The sequence below is a fragment of the Tympanuchus pallidicinctus genome, unplaced genomic scaffold (assembly GCF_026119805.1).
Source record: "Tympanuchus pallidicinctus isolate F22 unplaced genomic scaffold, pur_lepc_1.0 scaffold5, whole genome shotgun sequence".
Taxonomy (NCBI): Eukaryota; Metazoa; Chordata; class Aves; order Galliformes; family Phasianidae; genus Tympanuchus; species Tympanuchus pallidicinctus.
In genome coordinates, this window is record NW_026294769.1 from 54,733,955 (window position 1) to 54,746,443 (window position 12,489).

General features: G+C 41.7%; 1 protein-coding gene across 1 annotated transcript in view; it reads left to right on the forward strand.

Moving 5' to 3' along the window:
• Positions 1 to 12,489, forward strand: part of LAPTM4B (lysosomal protein transmembrane 4 beta) — a 58,653-nt gene that overhangs the window by 36,217 nt on the left and 9,947 nt on the right. The window contains 1 exon segment of the mRNA XM_052703309.1: positions 1,586 to 1,681. Within this exon segment, the coding sequence (XP_052559269.1) occupies positions 1,586 to 1,681 (96 nt within the window).

Sequence of the window (12,489 nt, forward strand, 5' to 3'; positions counted from 1 at the left end):
CTGAGCCCAGCTGGTCCACATGTGTTCTTGTCTCCTCTCTCTTCCAGCCACTTTGCTCCTCTCTGCTGGCCAGACTGGAATTTGTCCTGCTGGCAGAGGAGTTGCTGGATGTGTACACTTTTCCTAACCATTTTAAAAAGAGCTGGAGACTCCTAGCTCTTTGCCAGGCAGCAGCCTTATCCCAAGCTGAGTGAGCTCCAAGAACAAAAACAGCAAAACAGCAGTTTATGATCCTGTGGTAGGATTATTGCTGCAATAACTTTTTGTTTCTTCATATGGAATATGTAATATTTTTATATTATAATAATAAAGGTTAAAAGGACGGGAATGATTTCAGATGTCAGTAAATACTTTTACACTGTCAATTTTCTCTGGTCAGGCAAGAATAAGAAGACCCCTGGCCCTTTCAGTTATATGTAATGCATTGATTTAATCTCAGATTAAATGGAGTATTGAAAAAATGCACATGATTTATGAGATCTTTACGTAGTCACCTGCCAGGCTTCCACTCGCAAAATAGGAAGGGATTCCTGTAATTTGCTTGATGATGCTTCAGTCTCCAGCCTGCTTGCACTCATTTTACTGGGGTTTGCTTCAACTTCTAGTACCACTAACCACCTAGCAGTGATGCTTAACAGCCTTACCATGGAGGAGCCCAGAAGTGATTTCTATTTACATTTTACTATCATCCATGAGGTATTCTGTATCTGCAACACCTTATCTCGTGTACATTCATTTTATATTTTAAAACTTACTCCTGGTAGTGTGCAACATTTCATGCATAGCTTTGAGATGTCTGACTGAACTCACGTATCTCTGTATTTAGAGAGGCATAGGAAAGAAAGTCTGTGTATGTGATGTGCACATTTTGGTAAAATGGGGGTTATATACACAAAGTGATGTTATTTTGCTTACATTCAAGCCCAAAGAAACTGATGTTTTTTTTCAAAAAATTAGTCCATAATAAGTGTGCTGTAATACTAAGTATCTGTAAACAGTAAATTCTACTCAGATAGGTCCAGACTGTCTAAATGAAGCAGCTTTCTCAGTCCAACCCAAGTCTCCATAAACTCCTGCCCACTGTGAGGTCTGGTGTCAAGATTACTTGCTGAATTCCTAGATATGCTTACAGACACTGCAGCAAGCAGGCTTATATTCATATTTGTATTAGTATTTTACTGTTTAACTGCTCTGCTTTGTATATGGAGCACTGGAAAGCCCAGCTCACCCCACACTGCTCTGCCTGATCTTTCAGTGTCTGTTCCTTCTAGTCACAAGACTAAAGCAAGCACACAACTTAAAGAGCATCATGGAAAGCTTCCTTTGTAATACGGCCTTTCATAAAGACAAAGAACAAAGAGTCACGAGGCTAAATTTTTAGTACTAAAAGAAAGTTTGAGAATCACATTTACATTTTTTTTCAGTGTTTGTTTGCATTGAACTTGCAGTCTTCATGCTCCCCTTCTGTTCTTAATGCCATGACAGGGCTTTTGCTCAGTCCAGGATCCAATTTGCACAAATCTGTGGCATGAAAATATACATGGTTTATTTTCTGTACATAATGATATAACACTTCTCTTTACAGGGTTACTTGATAAGCTGCGTGTGGAACTGTTATCGATACATTAATGGCAGAAACAACTCAGAAGTGTTGGTGTACATTACCACCAATGACACTGCGGTAAGGATGTCAGACCACAGAGAAAACCTTTCTCTACTATTCTGTTTTATATCTTCGTTGTCTGTTAATTTCTGACTCCTTAGTTAACCATCTTAATTCTTTTGAGAGTTGTCATCCATTGGTTTTGTTTAGGCTTGAGATTTAACAGCCTGGTGCTCTGTGGTTGAAATGGCACCTGTTGCTAAAATACCGGTTTTATTTTATGTATATAGTCTAAAGAATATGTGTTAAACATCAACTACAGCTGACTTCATCATCCCAGGAATGCTGCCAGGCCTGAGCTCTCCAGCTGTGTGATAATCCCTTATTAAGCTATGAGATGGCACGAGCCCCCCCCTGCACTCTGAGGGACACAACTGGGCCGTTCAGCCTGGAAGACAATCCCATGGAATGTCCCAGCTGAAGCTATTATCTACACAGTGTGGGGCATGATTAGGAACCAGGGATGCCATTGTCTACACCTGCTGTGAGGTGTGGATGTAGTTAGAGAAACTGTGATTTAGGACACTCAGCACTTGGCATCACAGAGTGTCTAAAAAGCGACACAAGTTCGGTGATCCATCTCTCAGTACATCATTATTCTGTACAGCAAGGAAACAGAACAAAACAGAGCAACATGAAAAAAGTTAATCAATGAATTTTAACCACAAAGGACGGCAGATGTCAGTTCACTTTGTAGCAATTCAGTGCTCATCGATTATGTGCAGTGCTACTGCTAAGTGATTTCTTGCTGGTTGTAGAAGGCACTGAAGGGAAGAGGCAAGAAGGAGTCCCCAGAAAGAGCCAGTTGTGTTTGCAGTGATCTCTGTGGAGCTACCACATGGTTCCACCTAAGCCACACATGGAGGGCACTGTGCCAAATCAGTCCCTGGGTGAATCCACTACTTTATGTAATTAGTTTACGTGATTTGTATAACAGAATCATAGCAGCATGAGCTTGGTTCTTTGGAGTACCTATGTAGAATTTCAGGATTGTCTTCCTCAGGTTTTCTGAAAGCGTGTGTGGTCTCCACACACTGAGACATTAGGTCGACTATTATTAGAACGAGTGATTTCCTGTGCAGCCACAATGGCTAGGAAACTTCAACTGCTTGCACGTCAAAGCAGTAGCTCTTGCATTTGTCTCCAGTATCTGGAGCTTTAAGAAAAGCATAAGAAATGTTACAGGCTATTATCAGAGCTGGCAACTAGGACATTTAGGTGTAAGAATATGGGTTTATTGAAAACTAAGAAATATTACTACATTCTTTAGGGGAATCTACTTTGAGTAAAACCAGGAGTTTTATGTGAAATGATTTTGATAGCTCCTTTGTTCAGCTTGTGGGTGGCTGTAACTCATCTTCAAGCATTGCTGACTTCACAAGCCACAGAGCTGGCAGGCTCACTGGTGGCAAAATGCCAGCTGAGCTATCTAAAAACCTCGACTTACCAACGCTTTTTAAAACCTGTGTTAAAAGCATCTATTACACTGCTGCCTTTGCAAAGCAGACAACTGGTTTTCAGAGATATGTGGTTACTACACTTCTCTCAATGCTTCTGTGGTTACCCTGTAATTATGCATATATCTACCAAAGAGATCTGAGCTGCCTCCTCATTTTTTAATTCCTTGTAAGTGTTTCTGTGAGGAAAGACAGCCCTTATATATACTTCTATACAGATGGCATATTCTTGCACTGAGATTTTAATGTAACTTTGTTTATCTTGATCTTACAAGACAGCTCTGGCAGATGTAGGTTTTGGGTAAAGGCTGCACACCCTTGGCTAGTGCCCTGACCGTTGTACATTTTATTCATGTGACTGTGGTCAGAATCTCTTGCTTTCAGCTATGATGTATTTTTGTTCATTCTTTGTAAGTAAGCTCAGTGCAATGACCTTAGATCAAGTCCTATGGAAAGTACTGGTTGGGATTTCTCAGCTGTCACTTTCACCACGAAATTCTAGTTCAGGAGTACAGAAGTGCTAAAGAGCTGTGCTGTTGGGGAAGAGTTCCACAGGCCCAAAGGGGCAAGAGAACAGAGAGTCACTACTTGTCTGGGTTTTGGCATGGCAGCAAGATTCAGTAAAACCCATGCCTGACTGCTTCTCTCCAGTTCCTTCACCTCAAAGTTTCACAGCCTCTCTCCATCTTATGAACATCCTTCCCAGACAAACTGCATGGACACCTGCCAGTGCTGTGCTCTCAGGGACGTGATGGAAGAGGTGACGCGCTCCTGAGCAGCCTTTCTTACTTCTGCTTATTGCTAAACTTCAGCAGAGAGTAACAGTTTGTAGGGCTAAATCCTCATCGCTTTCCATTATGAATGAGAAGATTCAAGAAGATTATGTATGCTCTTCCTCTATTCCCCAAGTGGTGGGCTGGAAAAGATATTTTTTCCTGTGCATAGAGTGAAAGAGATGAGCAAAAATCCCTTTTCACATAATTTTTGAAAGTGACCTCAAAACAACTGGAAAAAAAGAAATATCAAAATGAAGTGTGGAAGAATGGGGCTTAGAAAATTGAGTGCTGGGGACTTCGGAGATTTTAGGAATCTTGAAGAAACACCAAGAAATTTAGAAGTGTTCTGATAGGTCACTCTTGTCTGCTGAATTGTATAACATTCCTTCCACACTGAAGTGCATTCATGTATAAAACAATACGTTTTCATTCTCTTTGATGCTGGGAAAATTCTTTTGGCATGGCCCCTCACCCCAACATGCCCTTAAATTATAAACTACAATTTTCTTAAAAAATGTGGGTCCATCTTGCCCTCTGCTTCAAAATAAATCTGTAATTTTTGGAATCAGAGCTGCCACATGAATTCCAACAGAGCAGTAGATTTTATCTATTTTATCCATAGGGCATATTGTATTCAGGAATCATTTTTTGTTTTTTGTTTTTGTTTATGTATGTGTACACTTATCATCTGCATTAGCTGAAACAGCATCAATCTGTACAAACAGAAGTGAAAATCTGAGCTTAAATATGGGATTGGATTTAATATTTGGTTGTTTCCCTTCCTTCTTTTTGTGGTTTAATTCTCATGTAACTTAAAACGTGAGAACAAGCGAAGTATAGACTGTTTTTAGGGGGAAAATTCCCAGCACAGAAATTTCCAGTTAGTTTTCCCCGATCTTAATAATAACACTGATAGATGTGAACTGTAACTCAGTTGCTGCAGCTATTGACTACCAGGTAATCTCATTTTTGTCACACAATGTAAGTGGCTTAAGCCACGCTTTTTGCACGCCTGCCATCTGGAACAAAGGCACGTCCTCTCCACTGCTGGTTGTGAATGGGATGTTCCCATCCCTTAGGGGGATGGGAACTCACCTTAACTCCATTAGGTGAGATATCCTTTTCCTGTGGCCCTTCATTTAAGTTTGACACCACAGGAATGTACCCAGCTTGGCTCCATGACAGCCAGTTTGGGGACCAGCAGGTGCTGAGCTGGGGACCCCAGCTGATTGGAAGATATCATGATGTTATGCGCCAAAGGGTGATAGTGGCAGGTCCAGCTGTAGAAATAATGGAGATCCAGTTCTGTAACTTAGTCACAACAGCATCAGTGTTGCTCAGGAACATGTAATCATCTCCCTCCTCTAAGCTTTATTCCAATGCTGCAAGAGATTTTGGCATTGCAGTAAGGTAGCTCCCACACAATGAACCACAGTAACCTGAGGACAATTTTTCTCCTTTCTCAGTCTGGGATTGCTTTTCCTGCCAGCTGCTTTGAGCACACCACGGATGAAGATTTGTTTTCTACACTAATTTAAACTGTCACAGCAGTGCCATGGAAATGATGGTCCAGTTTGGAGATATTGCCAATTTATGAGTGCAGAAGATCACACAAAGTTATTTGTTCTCTGCAGCATGAATAGCTTCTTTGTGCTCTTGAACAGTCAGGGGATTTCATTTTGTTTGTTTTTAACCCTAGCAGTAGCTAATCAGTGAAAGTTTCATCTCCAGTCATACTGCCAGTGAGCTGTAAATCTGTAAATATCTCTCCTCAAACTGGGATTTAGTTACTTACATACTTCACCAAATCACTCCAATGAATCCTATCTGACACACGTTTATCTGCAATGGTTCATTTGCATTTTTTTAGCAGAGACATATTTGTTCTGTTGACATGACAACCAAGTAGTTTGTAAATAATCTGCCAACACTCCTTTGTTTGTTCTCCCTTTCCCAAAGCAATGGGAGACCTATTTCAGCAGTGCAGTTAGGTCTTTCATTCCTGCTAAATGATTCCTGTGAGCAGGAGGTTGGAAGAGCCAGTCTTCATGTTATTGTGTAATTCTGCATGTGTGGAAGGTGACTAGTTTATGTACAGAAGGAGAGAAGGATCTTTAGACTCATGCCAATTAGACAGAATTGTGAGACGAAGCCCAGAAACAGACATACCACGTGCAAAAATGTTTGTTTCTGAGAGGATCTTTGGGACTTCTGAATTCCAAATCCTGAGCCAGTTTCAAGAAGGTACTCACCTGAATGGAAGATATCTCTGAGAAAACTGCTTCTTTAAAGGTTTTTTGTTTTTTTTTCCCCCATAGTGCATTATAAAAATCCCAGAAACATGGCAACTGTCACCAGGTAGCTTGTGTTGTGCAGTGGCCTGTATATGCAACATTATGGCTAGGCCACTAAATCAGAGGCAGCTTTTTCCACTGATTAGCAACCACAAGCATACTTGAAAGTAAGCACACACCACAAATGAATGCTGAATGCATGACTCAACCTCTGAGCCCTTCTCAGAGCCTCAGCTGAGTGCAAGGCAGAGGAGTTTGCATCTTCCTTGGTGGAAACTGTCTGATAAAACCTGCAAGAGGAAAGCAGATACAGAGGAAGGCAGAGAAGAAGCAACAGAGGGAAGAAGAAGGAAATAAAAAGGATGCAGGCAGATCTGCCCAGCACTTGAATTAAAACAGGTGATTAATTAATGGCCACATGTAATGGTCTGTGTTTGAGACCTGAAAGTGTTTTCAAAGGCTGGATCTGTTCTGCAGAATAGGTCTTAGAACTTCAAATTGTACATTCCCACAGCAACGTCTTTAATCAGAGAATCTTCAGAGGGCTCATGTCCCATGTGGATGCCAGCGCTCACATCTCTCTAATGTATGTGAGCACTTCTGCTTCTTCTGTTTGATTCTCAACTGCAGAAAAGTATGAACAGCCTGTTTCTTCCCACAAACAGCTCCTCTGCTGCTCCAGCATTTCACTTTCCACTGCAGTGAAGTCTTATCCCTTGTCAGTTGCCCTTGGGTTTTAATGAAGAGGTTGCGTTGCTTCTTCCTTCTTCCTTTTTTTTTTTTCAACATTTCCACCTACCTATTATCTCTACTCAGCTCTTTCTTCTAATATTTCCGTGTTTAAGTACGGATATTTTCTTAAAATCCAGCATTCTCTGCTGAATTGCTTCATGCTGCCTGTTTGCTCTGTTGCTTAGTGCTGTTTGCCAATCGAACTTCTTGTTATAGGTCTCAGCTATTACCAGGTGCCTGCTATCAAAAGCCAGCTGTGCTGCTTGGAAATGGCTGTTGATGGTGTCAGTATTGGGCAAATGCTGTCTAAGATGAAAAATAATACTTCCAAAACATTTTCATTTCTCTTTACAATCACTAAATTTACATTCACTTGCAAGTAAAAGTACGAGATCAAAAACTGTTTATCTGTTTTCCTCAATATAATCTTATTTCAGTCAAACGAAATATATCCAGTGATATTTGCAGCTCAAATTCTGGAATTACTCTAATGCATTAAAAAACAACCAAATGAACAAAGAAACAAAAATAACCAGTAAGAGGTTTGCATTAGAAAGAGAGAAATCTGTTTTCATTGTTCATAATTAAAAAAAAACCACAAGAGGAGATGTGTAATTTAGTTCTTCCATATCTTTTTTTTTTAATTCAATAATTCAGAGTGTTGCAATGCAGGAGGAAAAAAAAAAAAGTGTTTATAAATTGACAGTGTTTCTTCACAGACCATTTTCTAGCAGGCTTGATTCACTGCCATCGGACAGCTGCCTTTTTGTAGGCTTCAGAAAATGAGTCCAAGTCTTCAGAATAATTCTGAGGATATGTATCAGTGTGGCAAAAAAAAACAAAACAGTCACAGCTTAAATCCTTATTGCCGAGGATATATATGGGTTTTTCAGGTCAAGCTCAAGCCTGTATAGTTACACAGCATAAAGAAGCATGGGGGAAGCCTGAATACACCCAAGCAAATATTGTTCAAACCAGGAAGAGTAGTGGGGCTATTGGGTTGACCCTAGAATCCCTGCCCTTCTATGAGGCTGCCTTCAGCTCAAAGGCGAGCTCACTCTGCTAGCTTTGCATCACATCACCTTGCTCAGAGCAAGCTGGGCCATTGCCAAGTGGAGGAGCAGCTCCCCACAAGACCCACTTGTTCTAGCCCTGGGCTCCTGTGCTCCAACGCTATAAGCCACGCAGAGGCGGAAATAACATCAGCTGTAAGTTGGGTAGGAGGGAGATGCTGTCGGTGGTGGTTCAGTAGGTGGCATTGTTCTCCTAGAGATTGCACTGAAACAAAGCTTAGAGCTTAGCAAGGCTACTGGGGAGGCTGTGCGGCTGCCATTGTTTTGCTGAGGGTGTGACAGTTGTCTAGAAGACTGACTTCCTGCAGTGAGCAGCTTCTGGTGAATTCTGAACCCTTTGTCCAGTCTGTATTCATTTTCCATAAAGGCGAGAGCTTCCAGTAGAGCAGTTGCTTTCTTCCCAAGCCTCCCTCAAGACTATAGAAATCAGGCTTCCTTCCTCCGCTGCAGCCTGTCCTGGGCTGCACAGTGCTCACAGTCCCAGTCTTCTGTCTTACGAGCAGTGAGGAAAGTGAAATCTGATTTAAATGAATGCCATAGCAAACTTTGCTTAACTCCAGAATGGCTGAACTGTCAGTCATGTGCCAGATTTAAAAAAAAATTAAAAATTCATGAGAGCTTCTGTTTGACAGGTGGTTTACAAATGTGATTTACAAACATTAAGAGATTTCTACATAAATGTAAGGCTTTTATCTCAAGCTGCCATTTCATCACCTTTCTTGACACTGGTGCTTTGTAGTCTTAATGCAGTGTTACAGTAATTTTGTTATAAACAAGGATTTTCCTTCTGTTTTCACTAGGAAATGCCTAAGCACATTGTGCAAGACAAATTGTATTTTATATTAGTGACACAAAAAGAATGTGCTTGTATAAAAATAGTAATTAGTGAGAAATATTTATGGAAGACAGAGCTGGACATCTCAAAGTCCCATATCTTACTGCTCCCGAAGTTATAATGAGATCAAAATCTGCCTCTAGATTTTACAATTGGCCTGTCTCTGCTGTGGTGCGCAAAGATGACTGTCCACATCCCTAGACAGAGAGAGCAGAACAGTCCATCTGGTGTGAGATAAACATAAGATGGAAGTCTTTCCAACAGTACCTAGAATCATCCTATGATTCTATCTGTAGTGCAGGCACACCTGATAACAACACTCCTGGGAGATGACCACTGCTATTAAACAATTTGGCTGCCCCCTGGGAGCTATCTATAGGTTAACTTCATCTTGTAAACTCTGGAGTGGGAGCAAATGTAATTATAAGAGGCGACAAGGTTGGAGGTGGATGTTAGTAATAAAAATGTCAGTTGAAAGATTAGTGTGCTCTCACAGCGTGTGCACTCAGGACAGCGCATCAACCATTTGTTACACTGAGCCATAATGTACTTCTCCAAGTCATCAGTACTGGTGACGTGCAGTCCAGTGCTCCCTGAGGAATCACATGCTCATCCACCAAATGCGTTTTGAAAGCATGAATGATGAGCGCTGTCCACACGAGATCATGATGCACAACGGGAGACGCAGCAGCAGAGGGCTGGCCAAGATGCAGAAAGGCTTTTGTGGCCTGAGGTGCACTATCTCTCCATGCTTTGAACAGAGAGGATAATTACATCATTATTCTGGATGACTTTTATGAGGTTGTGCATGATGAAAAAATAGACAATAGCTTCCTCAATCCAATTTTCTTCCCATGCAAGAGCAATCACAATCTGTTTCTAAATATTGCTGTGCCCTAGTAATACATACATTTACACATCTATCTGCAGTGATGAAACCGTTTTGTTTCATTATAGAAATGCATAAGTAAATCATGTAAAGTTTCTTAAACAGTGTCTTGGAGAGCTGGTGGCTTAAATAATAATAAATTATAAATGAGCAGTTTTGTGAAAACCCTGACTCTATACAGAAGATTTTGCAGCACTGAGGCCTACTTTTTCAGTCATTCAGTTATAAGTTGTCTCCAAGCTAGTCTGCTTCCAGTTATTCCATCTGCAATCATTCTAGTGTGGTTTCCAATGGAAATGCAAGCATAAAAACATGACAATACTTCCTGTCCATGTTGAGAGGAAGGTCTCCTGGGATTTGACAGATTCATGAATCTTTTGACAGAATCATGAAACGTTTAAACCAATAGCAATTAACTAGAATGTTTTGGGCAAACTTTTCAAGGAAGCACATCTGTGAATACAGCGAAGTAAAACATTTCTCATTTGATATTAAATGCTATCTGGCACTAATATGAAACTGGCTCTGTATCCAGAGGTTGTTTATCTGAAGACAGAGGAAGGAAAAAATAGGCAGATGGGACGATTTTTGTAAACATCACTTTCTACTCTCCTGAAAAGAGGTTCCTTTGCACTCATGTGACCAGAGCAGCCAATTCAGATATTTGTAAGCAGCAAAGAAAAAGAATTGCTTCCGTGGCATAATTGATCTCAACTGGAAGAGCAGAATTCATGTAGAGGAAAAAGCCTGGCACTCTCCTGAGTGTGAAGGAAGCATCATTCAGATTGAGGCCTGCTCCCTCTCCAGCACCTTTCCTGCTTCTCTAATGTGCCTGGCCTTGGAAATCTGCTTTATCCTGGTCTCAAAAGTGCCAAATAAGTTACTTAGTATTACAGAATTAAGTGAAGACTGTTCTGCAGGGACGTGAGGATCCAGAGTTGGAAGAGAGACAGAACAAGAAAAGAATGTGACAGAGGTCTTTAAAATCACAAGTTGCAAAAAAGATAAACAAGGAAAAATGTCTCTCTGCCTTAGCAAAAGAAATAGGGGAAATTCAATAAAATATCAAGTCACAGATTTTATAGCAAGCCAACAAAAGTATTTTTTTTATGTAACACCAAGATTACAGAACTTCAGGATGGCCGAGGCTGGCCCATGGCCAGGCAGCTTCTGAAGGTTTCCAGTGAAGAAATCTCACAGCTACTGGGCAACTCGTGCAAGTGCTCCGGCACTGCACTGCCTGGTGCTCAGAGTGAGTCCCTGTGCTCCAGTTTGTGCCCATTGTCTCTGGTCCTGGCACTGGGCACTACTGAAAGGAGCATGTCTCCATCCTCTTGGCACCCTTCCTTCAGATATAGACACTGATGAGATCCCCCCTGAGCCTCCTTTTCTCCAGCCTGGGCAGTGCCAGCTCTCTCAGCCTCTCCTAACAGGAGAGGTGCTCCATGCTATGCAGCATTTTGGTGGACCTGCATTGGACGTTTTCCAGAATGTCCAGGTCACTCTGGATGGGCCCAGAACTGGACAAAGTACTCCAGGTGTGGTATCTACCAGTACTGAGTAGATAGGATCACCTCTTTTGACCTGCTGGCAAAACTTTGCCTAATGCAGCCCATAATACCATTGGCCTTCTTATTTGCAAGGGCACATTGCTGGCTCACGTTCAACTTGGTGTCTACCAGGACCACTAGGCTCTTTTCTGCAGAGCTGCTCCCAGCTGAGAGTCTCCTGCATGTGCTGGTGCCTGGGGGCTGTTCCTCCTCAGCTTCAGGGCTTTGTGCTGTTTGTAAACTGCTTGCTTGCTTCCCCACAGATGAAAGTTGTCTAGGCTGCAATTAATGGCTTCTCACGGCATCACAGCTATGGAAGGAAGTCCCTCTCCTCTTGAAGAGGTGAATCACAGGAAAGCAAAGAAGTCAACATGAAATTAGAAAATATGATTGGAAAATATTTTGTGGTCTGAAAACTCTTTCAGACCACAGAACACCTGTACATTTATCAACCTGTACTTTTACATTCTTAGACTGGTACAGATAGGTAGTTGATCTCATGATGGGATCACTGAAATGAACCCAGTGCAATTGAGCTTGTGCTGCTTGAAATTTCAGATCACAATCAAGTTTTCCTTGAACCCAATGCATCAGCCCTGTGTTACACTGAGGAGAAGCTTCATCCTGAATTCAGAAAGGAAAGGGCTAAAAGACCAGCCTCAGCCAAGAAGACGTGCAGTAATGCTTTATGTCAGCCTGCAGCCTGTGCCAGCTCTCCTCCCATCACTGTGCTGGGGCTGCATGTTGGACAGAGGATCCTGCATGAGGAAATTCCTGTGGTTCAGCACTTTTACCCTGCAGCACTTCACGATTCTTGCTCTGGCTCTGCCATACTCTGTCTATCACTATTCACTTTGTGGTTACTCTCTCTCCCTAATTAAACAGGAAGGAAAGCCTGTACCTATTGATACTTTCTACATCAGCTGCTTGAAACAAAATGCTTCTTTTGCCCTCTCTCCTCCCTGGATATCATAGATTCATAGAAGCACAGAATGGTTTAGGTTGAAAGGGACCTTTAAGATCATCTAGTTCCAACCCACTGCTATAGGCAGGGGCACATCCCTTTAGACCAGGTAGCTCACAGCCTCCTCCAGCCTGACTTTGAGTGCTTTTAAGGAGGGAGCATCCACAACCTCACTGGACAACCTGTTCCAGTGTCTCACTGCCCTTTCAGTAAAGTGTTTCTTTTTATTATCATGATGTCTGCCTGGGCCTCTCAT